The sequence below is a fragment of the Scatophagus argus genome, chromosome 1 (assembly GCF_020382885.2).
Source record: "Scatophagus argus isolate fScaArg1 chromosome 1, fScaArg1.pri, whole genome shotgun sequence".
Classification (NCBI taxonomy): Eukaryota; Metazoa; Chordata; class Actinopteri; family Scatophagidae; genus Scatophagus; species Scatophagus argus.
In genome coordinates, this window is record NC_058493.1 from 10,467,210 (window position 1) to 10,491,138 (window position 23,929).

The window sequence follows — 23,929 nt, forward strand, 5'->3', positions numbered from 1 at the left end:
TCCTGATCTGATGTGTCTCTGTGACACCCAGTCACAGTGATGAAGAACATGTTCAACACCTCGACACACAGCTGCCCCAAATGTCACAGCCCAATTTTCTTTAAACAGGACACAATTTTACTAAATACAGTTTCCGGTACATATCCTGTGTTTCACACTGCTTCTTTACACCACTGCTTTTGTTTTTGCAGATTTAATTTTAAAAATCTACAATGACAATATAAAACGTGAATTGTTCGTACATGAACCTAACCAACATTAAAATAAAATTGCTAAAACAAGCAGCTCGGCATCCCGTAATTTGATTTTATCTGGTGGAAACAGAGGGACACATAAGTGGGAACAGCTCAGGAAGTCTGGCTGATTTGTGTTGAGGTGGACGATCGTATCAGGCTGTCAGCACTGATTAGCACACAGAGAGGAATTTGACTACAGACGGTGTGCAGCCTGCTTTTTCCAGAGCCGGGCAGCACTGCAATAAGCAGCATGAGAATCATCGGAAAGGAGCACATCGCAGTTTTCTTTTTCAGTTCTGTTTTATTACATTTCAGGAAAAGTTTGTCATTGGTGTTCATTAAAAATTTGATAAAGAAGGATTGTTTCCAAATCACAGAGGAAATTATAGCGACATATATTATGCCTAAACACAAAAAGACTGAAACAATAGTTTGACATTTTTGGAATTACACTTATTTGCTTTCTTGACAAGACTTAGGTGAAAAGACCAAAACCTTTTTCACATCTGCACACTACACAGGAAGATACAGCCAGCAACTGGTCAGCTTAGCTTAACTTAGCCTTAACTTACAAAGACGGGAAGCAACTACCCTGGCTCTGTCTGAAGGGAACAAATCCCACAAACCAGCCCCTCTGAAGCTTAATAATCAACATGTTTTATCTTTTTTGTTGGATTTAAAAATAAGTGTGAAAATGACAATTCACCATTTTCCTGGGGGTTATGACCCGGACTATTGCTTGATCTGGACAGCGGGGACACCAAGAAGTTACTGATCCCAGAAATAGTCTAGCACATAATGTCCTGTTAAACAGCATATTTTACACTTGGGTATTTTGTACGCATCAAATAAAACTCGTTTATCTGTGAGTTTTAAAGGTCCTGGTAGGCAGATTTGTTGTTTCAGCACTTGCGATCTTTTTGATGAGCTAACCTAACTATCTTTTGAACTGATCTTCTCATGGCTAAATCTTAAGTTAATAAGAGTAATTCCAAAAAAGTCAAACTATTCCTTTACAGATCTGAAACTGTTAGAGTTATCCACACAGAGAAAAGCTAAAAAATAAAATAAGAAAAATGTGGCTCTGATTTTCCGTTCATTTGTAGAGACATTTTTTCCTGAGCACGTAGCAGATAGACGTGATGAGAGCACCTCCTCAGGCTCCAGCTGGCTCAAAGCCTTCTCAACTTGCATCGTGTACACACTTACATATGTTTTAGTGTGTGCAGTCATAGACAGAAGGGCAGATGAGAGTCTGGTTCCTAACAGCTGCTGTCATCATCGTCTTGTCTTTGCATTCACAGCAGTATGGTCTATTTGGTCAATGGTCAAATCTGTTTTTTAATGTCATATTTCAATGTTTGAGATCAGTTTTGTATTCAGATTGGTGAGTGAATGCAGCCTGAGCCACAGAAAAGCAAACAATTGTTGCTGCGGTGTAAATAAGGTTGTTATTTCATCCTACATCTTCGGTAAGTTACTGTTGTAGTGATGTGTAGTTTTCATCCCTTATTTTCTTCCATGGACCATCTCGTTCACCGTCTCAAACACCTGGTTACATGAAACACATAATCATTTTAGTAATAATAATAATGTTAGCGTGCTAAAAACTAAGACGGTGACCGTGGTAAAAACTATTCTTGCTAAAAGTCATTGTGTTAGTTAAAGGCTCTTGTTAATTCTGGAAATAATCAAATTGGTATTATATTTATATTTATTGACTTTCTCTTACTTAGTCTATTTTGTATGCCCTTAGCTTTTTTATAGTTTATGTGGTTACATTTTCTTACTCAGTATTCTATCAGTGCACTGTGGATCTTAGATGCAATTTCAACCCTCTGTATGTGCTGCACATATGGCAAAATATTATTATTCTCTCTTTTCATGTGTGTCCTGTGAAATCGGTAACCAGATGACTGAACAAACAGAATCAATACTGGTATTTCCCTGTATTTTTCCTGCCTTGATGATAAGTCACTTTGGTACACAGGCAGTTTGCTGGCAAAACAGTAACTATGTCATACCAAAACAGAAACTAAATCATCTGTCATGTCAAGTTTCCCGACAGTATGTGGGTGTGTAGCCCAAACCACAGCCACTTGACTGACTGCTATGAAGAACGACTCAAGTATGTTTCATGAAAAGTATTGGTTGACTGTTTAAGATTCTGTACCAAAAGAGCTTTCTAAATGAGAAGAATTATATGGTTATAAAAGTCAAAATATTAATTGATTTTAATAATTAATTATCACTGGTTTTATTATTGAAGGGCACTAAAATATAAAACAGTCAGCCTAAAAATGTGTTTTTGTAAGCTAATTACCAGCAGCCCATTCAAAGTGAGAACAGCCAGTTATTTTTTCATGCCATACTGTGTATCACTTATGGTAAACATCCACCTCATGAACACACTAACCTGCTGAGGAATGGGAAAACGTCCTGTCTTAAGCTTGGAGAAGATCAGTTTTCCATTCACTGACACCTCAAAGCTGTCTGTTGGGGTGAAAAATGAGACACCAAAAATTAAAATGCATCCCTGTCAAAGTAAACAAAGTAGACTGATGTGTATTTACACATATTATCTTCATCACCAACACAAACACAGCCAGTTAAACACCTTTCTCATAGAGTACAGGCACAGTGCAGAATGTGCACTGCTAAAAGACAATAATAATAATAATAATAATTTTACTTTGACAAACTTAAATACAGGTGGTGCATGAACCACAACTGAACAGCCCCCTCTTGTGGGGAATTTGCAGCTGGCTAAATGCAACCGAGTGAGTTTATGAATCAACATTACGAGGCAGTTTTAGCTTCACATTTAAAAAAAAAAAACAAAACAAAATTCTCACTGTGGTTGTACTCTTTTATGTTTATCTCATAAAAAAAGTAAAGGACTTTGGCATAAAAATAAAAAAATAAAAAATAAAACATAATAAACTGGATTTTTTTTTTTTTTTTTTTTTTACAATGTATTTAAAAAGTTTGACTGGCCATCTGTATACATGAGCCAGTTTTCTATCCTAACATTGTATCCAGTTTTTTCTGTTCGTGGCAGCAATGGGCTTCCATAGCTGTCTGTTTGAGTGCAGAAAGAAGCAACTTACTTGGTTTCCCTCTGGCTCCCGTCACCTGCACGCCAGGAACCCGCCCGAGCATGTGGGCTAGCTCCCGGTAGCGGTACGCGTAACTTCATCCAGCACTGCAAAACAAATGAACATGAATCTGACCTGTTTGGTTCTTTAATACGTCATTTAGTGAATCCATTTCTCCGCTTGTAGTTTTTGCTACTGCGGTTTAACTGTAAGATTAATCAGCAGAAAAGAAAGATATAAACTTACCAATATTCAATCGTGACTGTAGCCATGGCTTGCGGCTGATTTGTTTAGGCGTGTAGTTGATGTAGAGCTGTAAACTTTCAGTCTGGAGATGAGCTGAATAATGTGCAAAGTCATGATTAGTGGACTTTTTCAAGGTAAACCACACCCAGTGGGGAGGTAAACTGGTCTGGCTGGTGCATCCTGATTTAAACGGAATTGAATACCAGACCTTTTGTATATTTACAGATCTCTCATTATGTTATTAGAAAGGGTTGGTTCCTTATGCTCAGTCTGGCAATGAGGAAATCTCTTTCTCCTGTTGTTTCAGTGGACCTGGGGGACAAAATCCACTATTGTCTTTCTGTGCAAAAGATAATACAAAGCGTGAGCAGCCACAGGTCAAGTTAAGCGGATACTCCTCTGAAGTTTTAGTCTTTCTAGTGCCAAACTCACACATTTTGTTACTGTTTGTGCTGTTTCATTTCCCCTCTCAGAGCTAAAGCTCACCGGCCGTGTCCTCGATTCTCACACAGGTGCACAGGTGAGCAGCGTGATCAGAGGCAGCTCGACAAAGGCTGCTGTGTGCTGACTCAGATACCAGCAGCTGCCGTCCAGCTGAGGGCTCTGTTCAAACAGTAAACCACTGTCTCCACACGGTCAGGAATTTACATGTTATCTGCAGGACGTCACGGCAACATTTTGAAACTAAAATATACACAACAGTATCAACCAGTGCGTGGCAAACAGTTTGCATGCATGAAAACATTGGCTGGTATACACGCAGATACCGAAGGTAAGGCGCAGAAAATAATTTTCTTGATTAAGTGAATAATTTTGGATAAAATTGTAAATAATGCCTATGCCAGTTTCACTAAGACGATGTATTCAAATTGACTGCTTTAAAACAGCCCAAATACAAAATGTCTAGTTTACTTTCATAATAAACAAATAAAAATACTCACATTTACTAAGCAGTTTGACATTGGAAATGATGGAATTTTCAGCTGATTGACTAATCAATCAATTAATCATTTTGGCTCTCTCACTCGCTCTCTTTTTTTGTTTTTACCCTACTGACTATAGGAACTTTGGAATAAAGTCGTTACGATACGAGTATCTTAAATTTAATCTGAAAGTAGTCATTCTCTTGAGACTTGAGTGATGTCACTAAAGCTTTTCAACATTTTATTTGTTTAAAATGATATCCAGTACAAAATGTATACAGCAATACCCTTAACGTTTGTCAGTTCCCCTGAATAAAATATTTCAATCTGTTCAGCTCATGCCAGATAACAGTATCTATAAGATACACTAGATTGTAATTTGCTCATACAATTGTTGATGACAAAGATATAGCAATAGTACCTTTGTAACAATAAAAACTATCAGCAATATTTTGATGGACACACTTTCAATACAATAAAATTACATATATTGTTCTGTAAAAGTTGCATTGCAATCTGCCCATATTTTACAAGATTTTCAAATTCATGTTTATCTTTTCATCAGCTAAGAGACAAAACGTTGTGATACAAGTCTTTATACATTTATAAAAATGGTCTGGTGGCAAACTGCACCGCCGCAGTGTCTGAATCCCAGCAGGCTGTCCTCTCTGAAGCTGCTGTAACAGATGTACAATGCACTTAAGATTTGTTTTCTTTTCTTAAAACAAGGCAACTTTTCAAACATCATAATAAATAATAAACCCTCTGAAATGATATTGTACCTGTGGATATATCCAGTTCATATACATACATATATATTCATAAACTTGTACAAAACATGTTTAAAACTTTTTGTCCTCATTTATGTACTAAAAAAAAAAACAAAACAAAAAGGTTAAGATGGTTGAATTGTGTTCGGGACCAACACAAACACAACACAGTCTGCATGCACTGATTTCCACTGAACACACGTGTGATTCTTCCAGTTGATCGGGTGTGCCTCTCTGCTCCTTGGCTTCGACTGGAAATCCATCAGAACGGCGTTTTCTCGCGATCGTTCACTCTCCCACGTGATTTGAACCAATCACAGCATCAGCCTCATTGATTGGCGGGCTTCTCTGGCACCGGCCCCTCCCGGGTTGGGTGGCTCTTCTTGTGGGAACGTCACCTTATCTGGTGTGTACTCATTCCGCTTTAGATCTGATGGACACGAAACAGGTCACCACGATGTGACAGATTTGAAACGTTATTGTCTTGGATTTGTGTTTATAACTCAGTTTTTCTCGAGGTTTTTTCACTGCTCAGATACATGGGTTTAAACTCTCCCTCCAGTCCAAAAAATGTGTTTTGCTCATTGTTGCTTCACCTGGATGTTTGCTCACGCATCAAACTGCACCACAAGAGTGATGTGGAAACCTGAACCTCAACGACATCTTATGCCAAGTTGTTTAACTTGTTTAAAGCAACAATAGTTGCATATTTATAGATGAAGGATGATGTGCTTTATGCTTAACTTTTATGTGGAAACATTTCAGATATTATTATTATTATTGTTCAAAGCAGAGTATTCATGTGTCTTAAATCACATACCGAGGGGCTCTGCTGTGAATTAGTTTAGCAATGCTGTAACCCAGCAGCTGCTGTGCAATAACGCTCACCAGGGAGTTTGAGTTTCCGACAGCAGGAGTTGCAGTGGTGTTTAGCGCGGAAGTTTCTAATGGCATCATCCCCCAGGTTGGCAGGTCCAAATATCATATCATAAGACCTGCAAGAGTCACACAGTGGTCATTCAGTGCAAAAGTACTAGAAATATTGTAAGACTCCTAATAAGAATTATTTTCATTATTAATTAATTAATTGTGATTACTTTCTGAATTTATCCTTTGGTCCATATCATAAATAAAATGTCAAACAATTGTGAAAAAAATATTTCTCGAAGTCACAGGTGACTTTTGTTAAACTGTTTTTTCTGACTGAGCAACAGTACAAAAACCCAAAGAAATTCAGTGTATGATCACTTAAGATATTTCTAATAGCTGCGGATTATCAACTAATCATTTCACTGATCCAGCTGTATGCATCAAGCCACAAAACCTAAATGACAGATTTTAAAAGATCAATGACTCACCCCTTCTCACCACTCTTAATAACTGAAGGATCTGTCAGAATTTCGCCAACACCTACGGAAGACACACACACACCAAACACACAAGCTTCATTATCATGACACCGAACAAAACATCAATATAACTGCACACAAAGACCATTAACTTAAACTCGTTTGTCACGACAAGCCCTTTGTTCAGTTCTCCCGTCTTCACGGCTGAGTCGTGTAACACAGAGCCATTTAAAACAAACTGTAGCGGATTCAGTGTGTCAGCGTGCTGAGGGATTTTACCCTGCAGGTCGAGCACCAGCAGCTCTCCGCGGGTGTACTCGTAGGTCCAGTGGCTGAAGGCCAGCATGGTTTCCTCCAGGAGGTTGGTGGGGACGATTTCATCTCCGTTGTTGTTGTTGAACTTCCTGAACTCTCCAGTAATGCACTCTTCTATAGCAAACCACTGTCCGGCAGAGTGACAGTAAAGCAGAAACACCTCCAGAAACCTGAACGCACAGAACACTTAGGTTTCAGGGGACTGGCTCACAAGAAAGGACACTTTAGACAATAAAGTCCCCCCTAAAATATATCCAAGATTTTTCTTTTGTTCTGAGGTGTCAACAATGAGGAAAGAATTCTGATTAAATAACGACGCCTAAAGCAACTCTACCTATCATTCAATAAGAATTCTGTAAAATAAAATGTAAACTATTGATGTGAACTGATCAGATATGTCTTGGATTTACAAACGTCTCTGTGCCTGAAAGGAATAGTTTGTTTCGTTGTTTGTTTTCTTGAACGATGACAGCTCAGTGGGAAGTATGTTTATCATGCCGGGTTCACGGTGATACGGCCTTCTGCCGATGCTCCTGCATGTGTGCTCACCTCGGTGAATAAGGAATGGTCTTTGGCCTGACTTGGTTGAAGGCAAATGTCAGCTTCTGAGCAGCTCGCTGTTGTTGAATTTCCTGAAAAGGGACAGGAAAACACAGGTGTGAGGGAGGAAAGACACTGAAAATGATGAAGAATCAAGGCCACAAGGAGAGACACTTTAGCATTTTTGTGGTTGAAATGTTTGTATCATATCCGCAGTTTTCTGGGTTTACGTTTCCTGCAGTAACATGTCTGCACAGCAAAAAGTGTCAAGCAAGGGCTTCAGTGCTTTTAGAGGAGGTGACAAATTATCATATTAGCAGGTCAGATGCTAATTATTTGACACCGTCAAAAAGCTGCAGAGAAAAATTAGTTCAGTTGTGGACTGTGAATCCCAAAAATGCAAGAAATACGAGTCCAGTCTGTTAGGAAGTGGGCGTGTCTGAGCTTCCTACCCTGAGACAAAGGTGCAGCACAGTGTCCTCCTTGTAGATGCTCTGCCACGTTTGGACCACCTCAGGAAGGAAGGATTTTACTATATACAGATGTCCTGGTTTCAGGATGTCATACTCTGACCAAGTGCAGAGCACCTTGAGGGCCCGCCTGAGACCTCCGCCCATCTCCTCCTTGCTGAGAAACTCTATTTTGGCACAGAGGCCCCGCTGGGCCCAGGAAGACATGCTGTTGTTGATCGTGTTGGGGGAGCTCTCCTCCAGTCGGTACACAGTCACCGGCTCCCCTGAAAGATCACAGAGCAGCAGGCGAGGGTCACTCACACTGATAAACTCTGGGTTGGCTTCATGTTGCTGGATTTAAATATTTATCAGGTGCTTCTGGCTGAAATGCTGGCAAACCTTTGTTTATTATGGATACACAGCAACATGAACATTGTAAAGCCTTTAAAATATACAGTAGCTCAAGTATTTATTGGTGTAATATTTCTTGTGATTTGATCCTTCAACTTTTTATCATGTGTCTATTTCTCTTCCTTTAGTCGTGTTTCTTTTGATTATCTTCAGCCAATTTTCCCATTATTTGAGGAAGTATGAAGGCAGACAGAGGAAATGTGTCTGGGCTTGATGTAAATCAAGGACAGTTCAGTTACATGGTAGTTTACTAGCTTTGGGCGACATAGTTTTTCCAAGAGGCGGAACAGTGAGAGTCAAGAAATTAGGTACTGATCCTGTTACAAGCCTTCAGTTTTAACTTAAAACTATCACGAGAGGCAGACAGCTGACTGCGACAGACTGCTGTGAAAAGAAGGCTTGTATCTGCTGGAGACGAATACCTCATTAAGAAGTCAGGTGTCAACACATTCAGTCATTTTCATGTTTTTGTATGTAGTGTCTGTGATGCCACACAAAGTCACACTGCCTTTTTAGTTAGAGTTAAGACCAGAACCTGATGTACTGCCATCTGGTTCACCATGTAAAACATTAAAAAAAAAAACAAACTGCCCTGACAGAAATCCAGCTAGTTAAAGTTAGCTTTTCCTGTGATAGAAAAATGATTTTTGATGCTCCAACAAAGCTGTAGCTAAATGTAACTGTAAAGAATTAATGAATACTACTACTGAGTTATAATTGTGTCCTTTACATATAAAAAATTATACAGCATCTCATGTTATTAGGTTTAATTTAATGTATGTGACCAAGATTATTAACTGGGATAAAAAAAAAACACATATAATTACAATTTTTCCACTTTTACATCTGTTACACTTTGGCTAAGAGCTATCAAAGCACAAAACTCTTTTTTATGAACTTCACTCACTACATCCTGCTCTCCACCTCTGTGAGACAGTATAGTCTTTTTGTTGGCAACTTCGTTCAAAACTGAGTAAGCCAGACTATGGGCTGAAAACTTTTGCTTCTACAAACGCAGCTTTTCTATATTACATTAGAGGAGTCTTTTAATCATTTATTTACTGTTTTCAGCATTTAAGAGGATACATACTAATTACTTATATATGGTGCCATGTTGCTGCCTGTTTCTAAAGACATACTGAGTAAAATCACCTCCTAACACCAGTCTGAATCACACGACTCAAGCATTTACACTTCCAATACGTTCACAGAAACAACAACAAAAAACAAAACCGACAGCAGCCTGACTGCCGATCCAAAACACAACATAAATCACTCAAGCCAGTAGTTCCTCTTTGGCAAGGAGATGACAGCACCTCCACTTTGCTTATCAATGGTTTGGGCGTGACTTTGAAGCAAACAGCTGCAGGTGTGGGAGGGTAAAAACAATGTAGAAACCGCATCTCTTGTCTGCCTCTGTACTTCCTCATTCTCCAACTGCCTGCTGTTGTTTCTCAGAAGCGTAAGCGGTGTCTTCACCTGAGCGGACATGTCTGCGAACACATCGTGATCCAGACTTACCTCTGGGGGGCACAGGGGTGAAGGGGATACTTTGGGACAGCCTCATTAAGTTGTTGCGCTCCACAGCTATGTACGTGCACACCCACACACACATACACGCACAGACACACACACATAAATACATAGCCAGGTTAAGACAACAGCAGAGGAAAAGTGAACCAATAATAAACTGCTCACGAAAAGCAATGTAACAATGATTTTGATTTTGGAAAATAAAATAATACATGAAAATGTTTTCCATGTATCACCTGAGTATTGGTAGCTTTCCATGGGCTTGAAAGGTGAGCCAATAGCTACAGAAAAAAAGAAGAGAACTGTTAAACTTTGTGCAAAAGATACACTCAGACTCAGATCTCAGACTCTGCAGTGCAAGCAGGTTGATTTCACTGGTCTTCTTTTGCACATTAATTCAACTAAAAGACCATGAGCTGTTCCACTACACACCAGCAGATGTCTCTGTACTACTTCACCACAACAGAAGCACAAAAACAACTCAAGCTTGATGCAATTTCCTGGTAGGATGCAATTTCCTGGCTTACTATTGGTAAGTAAAAACACAAAATACTCCTAATGGGTTTGTATGTGGAAGGGGGGGTAAAGTATGTTATTCTCTCAGTAATTCAAGGTCAATCTATGAATTTGACCTTTATATGATGTTGAATGTATTTTGATTCTCTTAGAATTTACTTTTGCCTCATAAATTGAAAAAACCAACATCTCAGCAACTATTTACAAAGCTGCAGTTAGTGACCATTTTCCTTATCGATTCATCTGCTGTTTGCTTTCTTCATTACGTGATTAAGTTCACTGTTCATTGACTGTTCATCATGATTTGTCACAGTCTGAAATGACATATTCAAGTCTTGCCAACAATCCAAAACCCAAAGACAGTCACGTTAAAATTATATAAAACAGAGGAAATCAGCAAATCTGACAGAATAATTTTCCCTTCGTCAACAAATCAATTAATGAATCATTTGCTCAGCCATTGTGGGTTACTCACAGTCTTTTCGGGCTCCGAGGTGGATGTGTCGTGGCGTGTAGAGAGAAACTGCCGCTGTAATCACAAAAGAAGAAAAGCTCGGTGAAAAAGCTCACCCAAAAACATCAGTAAATATACATGAAGTACTGTACAACAGAGTTCACACTCCTGAGGTAATGTGAAATCCGTAATTAACAAAAGAAAAGTTTTTCAAAATTACTTGCAAACATTGCAAAAATACTGAGGAAAAAAAAGATTTCCTCATGTTACAGGATGGATTGGGAACGAAGAAAAGGTAGGTCAAAAAAAAAAAAAAAAAGGTCAAATGTCAAATGTCAAGCTGATAACTGTCAGTGGAAATGATGCTGGACCAGCTGGTCAGACAGAACAAGTCTGACAGTGAAACTGCACTTCTTACCATTCAGTGTATCTTCCCCAGGGGCTCGCCTGACAGACAGATAACAGAGAGACATTAGAAATACATTATATGTGTGCGTGTGTGTGTGTGCACATCTTGATGGCCAGTGGGAAAACACTCACAGGCTGCTGGCTTGGGCTGATTTGACCTGAACTCTTTCCTGTTTGAAAAACGAGAAGTTGTTAAGCAATGACAGAAACCAGAAATAATAAAACAATTTTCTTCTCAGAGCACACACACAAACATCTCACCAGTACTGCAGTCCTGGGGTCCTCGTGGATGAGGATGTCTTCAGCTGACACTCTGCTCCTGTCCTTCTTCGTCAGAGCTGCAGAAACACAATGATCAGTCAGCTGAACTGTGAAAACCATATGCCCCAAAAACAGATGCTGATGTTATTTTTGTGGTCTTACTGGAGTCAGGATGGAGAAAAGCTGGGTTTTTATCAAACTCTGTGAAGCCAGCGTAGGAGTTGACAGCTCTGATGTGACCGTGACTTTCAGGTTGAGCCTGTGGTAGGTAAACATAATGAAACACTGAACACTGAACTGACAGAAAGTTTCACATTATCAGGCTGAATCATAAAGTATGGCTGTAACATATTGCAAAGGCACCAAACTGTAAATAAAACAAAAAGCATTAAGGCTCATAAGCCGTTCACCTCTTCTGAAATAAAGAGCCAAGTTCAGAAGAAATAATTACATTTTAATAAAATATAATGACAGGATTATTAAACGTCAGAGATCACAGCAGAATCCCATAATACAGGCAACATATTTAATGAGTGAGACGGCATCTATTAACTACATTAAGCAATGAGATGAATCAGGATCTGTCTAACTCATCTGCTTAGTTAGATTGATAGACAGATTAGTCTAATGCATTAATCAACAGCTAAATCTCGGTTTTAGCAAACAGAGACTGCATCGAGCAGAAGTTTGTTTACAGTTTGTACAACAAGCTCAAAGCTGAGAAAAGTTTCCTGGAAGAAATGCGCTGGTTGGTTTAGATGCGACTCCAACTAGCAAATGATGGTGAACGCTGAAAGGCAGGGTGACATCACCTTACCGAGGAGACACACATTTTTACTAGCTTGAGAATGAGGTGAATCTGTGAGCTCATGTTTCATTTGCTCTGGCAGATAAGTGTGGCACCGCTTCAGACTGATCTCCCTCTTCTGTGGTTTGTGGTGAGCCAATCACAATCAGTTATCTAGTATGGGGCAGGTTTGATACATGGACTTTATATATACTGTATGGTTTTAAATGTTGCTCTGTCAGCCAGTGGGGTTTGAACATGAGTAGTAGGGTTCTGCTCTATGAAGAAGGCTAGCAGTAGGTAAACTTTTGCTTTCATTTCACCTGAGCAGTTCACCAAAATCCAGTCTAATAATTTAAAGGTTTGTTCCAATGAAAAGCAACATCACTGCTGTACTGCCGATGTTTCAGTTAATAAGAGAATGTGTTTTTGACTGAATGACAACCATAGATGGAAGGCAGCTTGTTAGAATCTGTATTGGTGAGTTGACAACATCATAAAAACAACATAAACAAAACTACATTTTGCATGAATCTTCTTAGTAGCTTCCTAGCTTTCCTGAAGTGGGAATTAATGAGCTGACTTTTCATCTGCACTTTGAGCAGAGCAAGTCCTGCTGTCACATAACTACCTTGCATTGTTGATCCAACTGACTGTAGGTCTAACCAACTGCATTCAGAGGCATTTTGGTCTGTGGATGTTGATAACGTCCACTGGAAACTGAACACAAATACAGGCACACATGTACACACACACACACACACCTGTGATCTGATCTGTGTGACCGGGCTTTGCTGTCTGCTGGAGGTGGCGGTCTCTTTAGGTGTGGAGTGCTGGAGCTCCACACTGTCTTTATGTCCTGAAACAAAGGAAATGTCGTCAATTCACACAAGTTGTACTGATCTATCACAAAAAAATATAAAATACTTTTCTTTCTTTCCAGTATTTTTTTTTAGTAATTCTTGTGACAATATCTCACCCAAACAATCATAAAGAATTTCTAAAAGTATCTGACAGATTTGTTTAGTACTCCAATTGCAAAATCTAAAGCAATTGCACTCCCCAATCTGGTAACTTATGGTCATCTGGTGACAATGATCATATCAGTTAAATAAACACAGTTCAAACATGTGATACTCAGGAAAAACTCCTCCAATCATCTCCACCTGCCAAACAAATCCTTAATCAATCACAGTTAGGGATGATAACCTCAACCGGTCAACCAATCATTCATGCTTGAGTCACATCATCTGTGAAAACCTCAGAAACACCCAGGAACAGGGAGCAAACAGATAAGAGGCCCAGACATATCAGAGAACGGAAAGGAAAAGGCACCAGTTAAAGATTTACTGGGATCCTGGAGATAAACAGGCCCAAGCACCAGGCAGAAGCAGCCTTCAACTTAAGCTCAGACTGAAACTCAAACCTCTCGTGGTGTTTAGCTCTCTTGTCTTCTTCCTCTTGTCAAGCGCCACTTCTGACCCACTTTGACTCTCACAGCAGGACACTGGAGAGGCAGGTGGTCCCGACATATTCCACTGCCTGCTCCTTCTTCTGTGGGGTCTCCTGGGTGCCACAGCAGGGGCATGTGCACAACCTGGCAGGCTGTTGTTCCCACCCGGTGAGGACTCAGCTTCATTAGCCACTGCGACTTCAGTGTCTGTACTATGTCTACTCAGAGAGCCTGATCTGCCTTCGTCATCGCAAAACGCCTCGTTCACGTACCCCCAACTCATCTCCCTCTCTCTCTCCCACCTTCCTAACCCCTCCACGATCTCAGACTTTGCAGTGCAAGCAGGCAAGCAGACAGGCTGAGCAGAGCCCAAAGTCTTAGAGACAATGACAACAGTAGGATACACACATGCACAGTTTTCATTTTCCTCTTTTATCTCCTCATCAACACCAGACTCCTTTTCAGTCTCATACTTACCCACAAATGCCCCAAACTCTACAGTGGTGCTGTCTGGTTGGAGGGACTGCTGGTAAAGCCCAGCAAGGGTGAGTTCTGGGTGACTGGAGCCACTGGGCTGGGAAGGGGTGCTGCTGATGTGGAAATGAGCCCCAGGAGAGGGCACGTTTGGCAGGCTGGATGGGGAGTCGGAAAGGCCCGGCTCTTGTGGACGGGTCAGCTTACTCTGGGTGAGAGAATGGCCTCGAAGACGGAGCTCCGGCGGGGAAACGGCCACAGCACTTGGGACAAAGGCACTGGAGCCGGCACTGCCTGAGGAGCCAGCCTCTGCAGCAAGGTGCCCGAGCCCAAACAACCCCCTCCTCTCTGGACTCAGTGCTGGGTTCAGGCTAGGGTCCAGCCCCAGTCCTGCTCCAGGGCTGGGCCCGACTCTCCGCTTACTTTCAGTCCCAGCCCCTCCCCCCACACCAAGCCCAAACAGGGAATCTGCAATGTTTGCCCCTGTCTGGGGGAAAGAGGAGCCAAAGTATGCCCCTGCACTGCGTTTTCCTATCGCAGACGATTTGGAGTGGGGGCCAGTGTCTGTTGCCACAGGGGCGATGCTGGGGACCACGTTCTTAGATAGGCTGAGCTCCCGAGTGATCTGATTGTGGACCTTGCTGGCCTCCGACGCCCTCTGGGCAGTGAGGGTCTTCAGGGTGTCCACGGTCAGAGCTGACAGGTCCTGCAGGTGGCCAATCTGGGAGTCCAGTGTGTGCAAAGAGCGTTTTATAAAGTTGACCTTGTTCCCAACCTCTCTCAGCTGCATACACATGGTCTCAACCCTAGAAATAATAACAGTAGCTTCAGTTAGCCGAAGGTAACCTTGTGTCACCTACTATTGTTAATGTTAACCGAAAAAAATTCAAACGGTAATTATATTGTGAAAACGAAAACAGGACCAATTTCTACTTTAAAATGAATTAGTCACACTGGAAACTTTGAACATGATTGATTTCTTGTCATTTATGGGAATGAAATTAATTTCCTAATTACAGTGTACTCAGTAGGTTATCTTACTAATTTGGTTTTATTTGTAAACACTACTTCGAATGTTTGCTTTGTGAAACCGGTAGAGTTTTTGACCTCTGGTAGCACTATGAATAAGCTTTTTATGAGCAGCATGAGGATGCAAATGCAGGTGACACAAGACAAAACCTAGCGTTTTGTTTCACCAGCCAAAGGTTTCACATGTTTCCACTGACAGAGGACATTCAACATAGTTGTTGCACACAATGAATTTTGGTGAATTGACTGGAAATATAACACTGTTTCAAAAAACAAACAAACAAACACACAAAAATAAACAAACAAACTCACCTTTCTGAGGTAAGACGTATGCGCTCCTCACTCCCCGAGTGAAACTGATCATCCTTTTCATGAAAGTACGTCTCCACACACTGCTCCTCAAAATCATGAAGCTTCTTTTGGTCTTCCTCTGTGAGAAACAGCTCTGAAAGAAATAGAAACTTATTGTTGGAGATTTTCCTTAACCAACCAAGTTATGCAGCCACTTTGTGAAACAGCTTTCTACACATGAAGTGTGTCTGTTTTTAAAAAATACACATGAATGGCATCATGTATCATCAGTGGCATAAAATACCTCTGATTTTTCCTTTTTTAATAATTTACATGTGGAAGACTTGATGTTTTTGCCAGAAAATGACATTGAAAATGACAGTAATGAGGCTGTACTTGGTCCGTAGGTATTCTCCTTCTTCCTCTTTCGACACATACAGAAGAGGGAGTAGACATGGCAGAGTAGGATGAAGGGGGGTGGGAGGACAGGCTTCTCATGGTAGGCCATAATGAAGTGGTAGCGCTGGTACTTCCAAACCAGATTAGAAATGGACTTCACTTGCAGGTACACATTGCTGAAAAACAGGGAGCACAGAAATGACATTGAGGATGATGACGCTGTGGGGAGCATGAGTACTCGCAATATTCAGGAAACACTGCAAAATGTAGCACTGAAATTTCGTGGACTTACTTGAAGAAGGCAATGAGGAGGTTGACCATTAGTATATACTGTACAAAGAGGTAGACTGCTTGTAGAAAAGGAGTCAGCCACACCCCTGCTGCACACAGAGGCTTAACTGATGACTCACTGTTATTGGCGCACACTGTGAAGAGAAGGAGCCTTTTAGGATGCGCACGCACATGCAATCTCCAAAAGCACTGAGTATATATAGGTTCAACTCATCTAGGCTTTGTTCTTATATACAATGTTTAACTAACCTAACATAAAAGAGGGCAATACTGTGTTTAAACTGTTTTCAAATACTGTTAGAAATAAAATCCTGTTTGGATTTTTATTTTAATGTATTCACTGTTATGTTTAACTAAAAAAAATTGTTAAACTGCACTGTTGGCTACAGCTGTGGGCAACACTGTCCTAACAAATCAATTGATATGTGAGCTGTAACGATGGCAAAACAAAAAAAAAAAACCTGAGACATTTACTGTAGAGCACCATTCACTTTAATGGGCTGCTTTGTGCTGTATTGGTGCACACTTGAGGAATAACAAAAGCATTTCAACTAGAATTTGTTCGCAGGGCTATTTTTAATGTTTGTTAAGCATTCAATTCTTCTTTCACCATTCATGATAACGGTTGTATTGTATGTAATGCAATAAATTTCAATGGCGTCTGAAATGTTGGGTTGTCAACTCAGGTTATAAGGCATAGCCTAGTGTTTTGTTTCACCTAAACTTCAAATGAGTCTGTCTCTAGCGATGGTCACTTAATCGTTGCCTTTTGTGTGGACGATGTAGTCGAGTCGAGGCAGTCAGTGCTGTGGTGAAGCAAAAGGCCCTGCCCTCCGCAAAGACACTGGCGTTGGCTGCTTATGTGTGTTAACCACGTTGCGTGAAAGAGGTTGTGAGGGGGAGCAATGACTGAACCGCCGTGGGTTTGATTTCCGGTGCTGGTTTTGTGTGACAATGAGCCATCATGACATGGTGGAATCTTATATGAACAAAACTGATCTTACACTCGTAATCTTCCCTACCATCCTCATCGTCCTTACCGTCAATTTCATAGGCATACACTTCCCCATACATCATCCAGTATGGCTGGAAGACCACATCTTTGGCCAGCGTCCAGCTAGGCTCCTCTTGAGGGTACAAAATGGCTTTCCTGGGTACGCCATAGCTCAGCAGAACTATAGCCATTATCACCACAATATAAAACATGTTGGCAACCTGAAAGCAATACATACTGATTGAAACATGTGACTGATGGTATTATCACACTTGTGGATCTAATATTAACTAATGCTAGCATATAAAAGTACATTCCACAGAGTTTCATTAGTGCACACAAGCCTACTCTGGAGATCTAAAAGCCAGCACTATACAACTTGATTTTTCCACATTTTTCCCCTCACACTCTCACACACACAAAAGTTCATCTGTTTATAGGCAATTGTTGATTGGAGCTGTAAATCTACTGCATTGAAATGTACTGAATGGTACAGCTATGAAGGTGTAAATGATGGAAACCTGATAATCTTCTTAATGGGGTTGGGTAAGTTTCCGGTTTTGCTGGTCTGGTCCGGTCTACGATCTTAAACCAGTTCATTTTCATGCTAACTGACTGTACTGCATTTCACAGGAGTAGAAGGAGAAAAATAGCAGCATGTGGCTATTTTATTTTTTTAGCCCCAGGACATCTGGTTACCTCAGCGCTGCAGCATGCTGCCTCCCCTGTTTTGTTTTGATGTGACAAGAGATAACGCTCATCAGTAAAGTGCTGGTACAGGTTATGTTGTCTAAAGTTATGTGGCAAAACAAATTTAATAGAAATCATCACTTCCTGTATCCCTTTCAAATTAAAAGCCCTCTAGCTTTAAGAAACCAAGGCTTACCAAGGCTTCTGTTGCTTCTTTTTGCAGAAACGTGTTGGATAATAAAATGCTTTTTTTGCACTTGGCTGAACCAGTTTGAAAATTTTTACCTGGCCCAACCCTATTTCTAATTAAATCTAGTTTCATTCAAATAGGGAGTGAGATATTCTAGGAAATATACTTGTTTGTTTGTTTTCTCACTGAACACTGCATGAGAATATCTGTACACTAAATACAAAGCTACAGCTAGCAACTGGTTAGCTTAGATTAGCATAACAACTGAAAACAGAGAAAATAGCTAACCTGGCTCTGTGTAAAGGTAAAAACTCCCTTAAGCTCATAAACTAAACTTTAATTCAACTTAAGTCCTGTTAAAACACAACTTGTTATGTCTACATGTCTGTGCACATGTAATTTCTTACTTAATAAAATTCAGTGCTGCAGTGACAGGCTAGCCTTTTCCCTATGTTTCCAGTCTTTACGCTAAGTTGGCTTAGCTGTGCCAAGCTTATCATCTGTTGGTTCCATCTTGATGTTAAGAATACCTCTGCTAAACAGAAACTAAGCATATTTAAAAAAAATCTCTTGCCCAACTTTAACCTTTGCAGGGTTTAACAATTTCATCCAATATTCTGTTGAAGGTAGGCTATCTCTCAAAGTATATATATTAGTAGTCTGTTAAAACTATGACAAGAAGCATAATAATTGGGACAAATAATGGTAGGACTGGTGAAATGTCTGTTCTAAAACTGATAAGCCTGCTCAGGATAATGCAGTAGGGTACAGTACCTGGTAAAATGTAGATGCTGTTTCAGTACAAATGTTTAAATTGATTAAAAAAAAACATAAATATTAATATCAGCAGTTTGTGAATGCACAAAACATAGTTAGATCTCTCTCACAGTATGTTCAGACTATCAGTTACAAAACCAACCTTGTGTACCATACAATGACTCACTTTCACTTAAGTTACACAGTAGGACAAAGCAGTGTATCTGCAAATTATTATTATTATTAATTATTCCCGTTTCATTGTATCGTTTCCATGTGAGGTTTTTCCTCACAGAATTCAAATCCATTTGATTTTCTGTGTTATGTAAATCTGAGGGCACCTTCAGAATAAACACAGACAGATCATACAGTGGTGTCTCACTCTCACAAGAACTCACCATTTTAGCGATCATCATGACGTATGGGCCAGCTTGCTGGTTGACAGCCAGGATATCCAGTAGTCGCACATACCAGAATATGATATTGAGACAATACACTGTCCTCCCAGGGACAAAGGCATCCCCTCCAGCCAACCTCAGGCCAAAACCAATAAAAAAGGTCATAATGGCCAAAAAGTCGGACACATTGAAATAGTCACTGAACCACACCTTTATCTTCTGGCTTATTTTGCCTGCTTCAGACATAAACATCTGGGAAAAAAGGAGATGAAAGAGACAAGAAGAAGAAGAGGAAAAATATGAAAGGAATTACAGAACCTGACACTACACGTCTTAAAACTTCTAATTCCACATACCTCACGAATTTTCTCAATGGCAGAGCTGAATATGTAGAGAATGACCACCCACTCTTGAGGAGAAGGCCATTCAGGCATTTTCACCAGGACTACATATGAGTAGAACATCAAGAAGCCCAGGTAGAAGAGCTGACAGTGGGGGACACAAAACAATAAGACTCATAAATAAATAGATAAAACATTTCTTCAACTGTAAGTAAAGGATGCATTTCCTAACAATCTGTGTCAAATGGTGGCTATGTCGACTTACAGTACAGAAGACACAGAAGATACAGAAACTGGCCTGCGTTTACAAAAAGCCCCTAAATGCAGACAGTATTTCGAGAAAAGGTCAGCTGGGGCCCTCTGAAGGGATTGAACATCATCATGGTGCTTTGAGCCAGGAGCAAATAATGACTGCCATTTTGACTGAGGATGCCGAGCCCTGAGAGCTTAGCTAGTGGTTAGCCTTGTGGATAAGGATCATCTGTGTCTCACGTGAAATTCACATTTCCCCACAAAGTCTGCTCTCAGAACGGAGGAGTGAGGGGGATTATATAAAAAATGGACATGAGAATGTTTAACTTACTGATTATTTAAACCTGCAATAATCAGCGTTTTAAAATAAAACTAAACAAAGCTACTGTGTGTAATTGGACTGTCTACTGCTCTCATCGACCACTGTATTTTCATTGTAATGTTGGTTGGTCAGTCCAACACATATCAACTTTTCATGGTTTTATGAATCCTACCACTTTGGTGAGCATAGTTCTATTTACAAAACAAATAAATAAGGCAAATTAGATCTTTTATTGTTTTTATCTTTTCCTGTAAGAAGAAGAGTTTCATTGTGTTTAAAACATGGAACAACCACTGTGAGGGCTGTGGGAAAGTTTAGGCAGGTAACTATCACACACTCACACACACTCAGTCCCTTGGTGTAACTCTTGGATCTGTTTTTTTTTTTTTTTCAACCTTCACACCCAAGGTGGAACTATTGGAAAATCAGCCATTAACACTCCCATCTGATGGTCAGTCACTGTTGAGCGCTGCACTGATGTGTTAAATCGGGAGGGAGGCAGGTACAGCAGATGTAGATAAGATTGGGAACAGGCTACATTGCATAGACTAGCAGTTTTGGCGATGGTATCAGATCATTTCAGTCTTGAACAGCCTGACAAACAGCCCTGTCCGTGTAAATAAAAGCCTCAGTGACGACTGACAGTCTCCTGAGAATTGGCCTCAGGCTTGTGTATATAAATAAACATAAGAGCAAGAAAAGGTGAGTGATAATCCTGTGCATGAGTGTGAATGTTAAAGCATAAATGTGTAATCAAGAAAATGTCTTTGAAATAGGCTATAAATGCCTCTTTCTTGACAAGCCTGTGTTCCTTAAATTAGCATTAATGTTAATTTATTAAAGTTCAGTGTGAGGACATTCATGCAAAAATTCATGGTATTGACCTCAGATTGCTCCTCATTCCACAAAGCCAACCAGTAGGAGTGCTGCTGCACTGTGAAGGAAATCAAAGACCTCATTTGCCTCCTACCTGTGAATGCTGATAGGGTGTAATAGCATTCAAACAAAGTAATGGCTTCAATTTTGTAAATAAAAAAAAAGGGGGGGGGGGCTGCAGGTGATAAGCAATCTGAAAAAACAAAAACAAAAAAACAACTGAAGAGTCTTAACTAGCTGTTTGCGCTGGCTTGGGAAACATCGTATGATAATGCTCCCTGAGCTATCCTGTGGGCGGTGCTGTGGGAATATCCGTCCACCTCGTCAGTGGTCAGTGCTAAAATCCATCAAGTGAGAGAGCAGTGTTTCCATTCTTCATGCCTCACTACTTCCTGTGTGGGTGCCTGACAAGAGAAGGACCTTGTCTCCCACTTCTATTGATCACAGCCTCAGCCTCTGCAGGGTTTTGTGTCAGGCCATGCTAGTGGAGAGAAAGTTGAGCACTGAACAACACTGATCTTTACTCTGAACATCACCAATGACCACAGTTCTGATTGCAGTCCAGTGCTAGGGGGCCAAAGAAAGCGAGCTAGGTTATGAGCTGTCTGTATGCTGGCTCCATCTGAAGAATTCAGACAATTAGGCAAATTGTGATTGAAAAACAACAGCAACAATTCAGTTCTCAAATGAGGAAATTACCCTATTATTCTCAATATTGACCCTAATACACAAGAAATGTCCACACTTCATCCTAATATTGTTAGTAGAGTTGCCCACTGCTTTGTTGTGTCGTGAATGAAACCATACACAAGTTGAACCAGCTGGTGGATCTGTGTTTGAACAAAGTTCAGCACTGCAAGCTCAATCAGGAATATTTTCAAAAAGAACTACTTCCAGCACTGGGACTTCTTTGACATCTGAAACTACAGTAACTAAATTTTAATCCCTTAAAGGGTCTTTGTCCTTCAAGAAAGATCTGGCGGTGGAAACGCCCCATAAGTAATAACCTTAAGAACACATGTGTATCTCTTCAGGGTAGTTGGTGTAACTCTTCTTCAATAGATGTTAAGCGACTGCTCCTGGGTAGCAACACCCTTTCTTGGTAAATGATCTTACCCAGAGTTCTACCCAGATAAACCACAGCATAATAGATGGTTGAATGTGACTATATGTGTGTGTGTGTGTGTGTGTGTGTGTGCGTGTGTTTTCTTCTGTAATCTCCATACCGTGTTGGACCAGAACTTGACAATTGGAGCGTGGTAGAAGGCATAAATTTTTCTGGTTAAGGGGAGCTTCCTGGAGCGAATGTGCGTCTCTATGTCGTTCTTCGCCTCCACATGGTCGTGGGATCTGGTCTCCTTGAAAACATCCTGCAGAGAGGTTAAAAAGGTGCAAATTAGGCTGTAACACGCCAGTGTTCAGAGAAAATGAGAGGAGGAAAATAAGTAAAGGAAAGATTCTAAAAAAATTCTACCTCATCATAAACAAGCTCATTAAAGTTTCAACATCACTCTTGCGATGAATTTAAATGTGACATTTTCAATTACCCATTTCATTTAGGACCGCTAGACTGCTTTGAAGAGAGAAAAACACCATATCTTCAAATGAAAAAAAAAAAATGAGGAAAACACAAAAACAGAAGCACTGAGTAAATCTAACCATCTGGATGTCTTCCGCTATGTGCTGGAAGTTGTTTTCGCTGTCCTCCATGGTCATTTGGTGGTCATCTTGACTTTGAGGGATGTGAGCCATCTCAGCTTTGGATTTGTATTCCAACAGCAGGATGGCAGGAGGTACCAACATGCTCAGAATCACCTGGAGACAAATACATACTCATGTGGGTGGCTGCTGCTATATTTGTCATGGAAGTAATTTGAATTACTTATACACATGTGCGCACACACGCACACACACACATACAAAGCAATAATTGTACATAAACAGCAAACTATACTGTCCCGGTTTTGTGGCTTTTCACTAGTTGAAATACTTCCTGTCTTTATGGCATCAGTGACAGAGATAGCAGAACACAGGGAAAGCCCTCCTCTTTCCACAAAGTTCCCACACTGATGCAAAAGCTTGAACTGTTTAATATTATCAGTCACCCAAAGCAACAGTGTAAGTATCCAAATCCAAAAAACAAACAAACCCCAAAACAAAACATTCTTTTAAAAACTCAAGATTTAGAAAAATACTTTTTCATAATTACTCAACTTAGATATTTACTTTATATTTATTGATAACGAAGAAAAAGACAGCTTTTTGTGACAGAACTGAAAATTGATCCGAGGTACTGGTTTAACAGTGTAGATAGTTCTTAAAATGTTATAAATGGGTTTTATTGTACAATTCAGAAAATGTTTGCACCAGGTCATCACCTGAGATGAACCAGTTAAGTGGCATTCCAACACCTCAGCAAGTGCATGAATTGAGTTTGGGACTAGACATAAAAGCAGACCTTTACTGAAACTAAACTATGAAACCATTACATTATTTTGTATTTCTATTACGCTGTACATAGACAAATGACAGACTCCAAGCACTTACACCCACAGCTTTTCGTTCGTTAGCAAAAATAAAATCTAAATGGAACATGAACCTTGTACCAGGAGTTCTTGCGCATGTTCAGTCGTCCCATCCACATGTCTGACAGCAGCATCTGGGTGCAGGTATGAGCCACAAAGGGTCGCAGGTGGGAGGAAACAGCCAGCTTCAAACAGGTGGAGTTGCTCCAGTTCTTCAGCTCGTAGGTCAGCAGCTTCATGGCCATGGTCTCATCCTGCCTGAACGACTGCTCTAGCAGGTCCACCGCTAACGTCCCAAACTCACTGAAGTACGTCAGCGATGTTGATTTAGTTCACGTTTAAATTTTTA

At 40.4% G+C, this 23,929-nt stretch overlaps 1 protein-coding gene and 1 long non-coding RNA gene across 7 annotated transcripts in view; both read right to left on the reverse strand.

Moving 5' to 3' along the window:
* Positions 1-517: 517 nt before the first annotated feature.
* On the reverse strand, positions 518-4,209 carry LOC124053713. 3 transcript variants are annotated; one of them, XR_006842218.1, is made up of 5 exons: positions 4,067-4,209; positions 3,581-3,673; positions 3,347-3,441; positions 2,653-2,729; positions 518-1,787 (listed from the first exon to the last, which is right to left on the reverse strand). It is a non-coding gene; the product is annotated as an uncharacterized LOC124053713 (long non-coding RNA). The 3 variants fall into 3 exon arrangements; XR_006842225.1 differs by lacking the exon at positions 4,067-4,209 and adding an exon at positions 3,789-3,807; XR_006842214.1 differs by lacking the exon at positions 4,067-4,209 and having other exon boundaries at positions 3,581-3,910.
* A 509-nt stretch (positions 4,210-4,718) lies between these two features.
* The window catches only part of trpm7 (transient receptor potential cation channel, subfamily M, member 7), a 37,701-nt gene continuing 18,490 nt past the window's right edge, over positions 4,719-23,929 (reverse strand). For 3 of the 4 annotated variants that reach the window (XM_046378833.1, XM_046378666.1, XM_046378757.1), the window contains exons 17-40: positions 23,655-23,883; positions 22,715-22,870; positions 22,282-22,425; positions 19,621-19,749; positions 19,265-19,516; positions 17,277-17,451; positions 16,238-16,370; positions 15,943-16,121; positions 15,568-15,700; positions 14,230-15,032; positions 13,064-13,158; positions 11,675-11,771; positions 11,513-11,589; positions 11,384-11,421; positions 11,262-11,290; positions 10,865-10,918; positions 10,110-10,154; positions 9,862-9,927; positions 7,930-8,213; positions 7,487-7,569; positions 6,902-7,107; positions 6,632-6,683; positions 6,162-6,268; positions 4,719-5,703 (exon numbers count right to left, since the gene is read on the reverse strand). In XM_046378833.1, coding sequence (XP_046234789.1) covers positions 5,588-5,703; positions 6,162-6,268; positions 6,632-6,683; positions 6,902-7,107; positions 7,487-7,569; positions 7,930-8,213; positions 9,862-9,927; positions 10,110-10,154; positions 10,865-10,918; positions 11,262-11,290; positions 11,384-11,421; positions 11,513-11,589; positions 11,675-11,771; positions 13,064-13,158; positions 14,230-15,032; positions 15,568-15,700; positions 15,943-16,121; positions 16,238-16,370; positions 17,277-17,451; positions 19,265-19,516; positions 19,621-19,749; positions 22,282-22,425; positions 22,715-22,870; positions 23,655-23,883 — 3,682 coding nt within the window. In that variant the 3' untranslated portion in view covers positions 4,719-5,587. Of the gene's footprint in view, positions 5,704-6,161; positions 6,269-6,631; positions 6,684-6,901; positions 7,108-7,486; positions 7,570-7,929; positions 8,214-9,861; positions 9,928-10,109; positions 10,155-10,864; positions 10,919-11,261; positions 11,291-11,383; positions 11,422-11,512; positions 11,590-11,674; positions 11,772-13,063; positions 13,159-14,229; positions 15,033-15,567; positions 15,701-15,942; positions 16,122-16,237; positions 16,371-17,276; positions 17,452-19,264; positions 19,517-19,620; positions 19,750-22,281; positions 22,426-22,714; positions 22,871-23,654; positions 23,884-23,929 lie in introns of those variants that run through there. The other variant, XM_046378919.1, reaches the window with a different exon arrangement.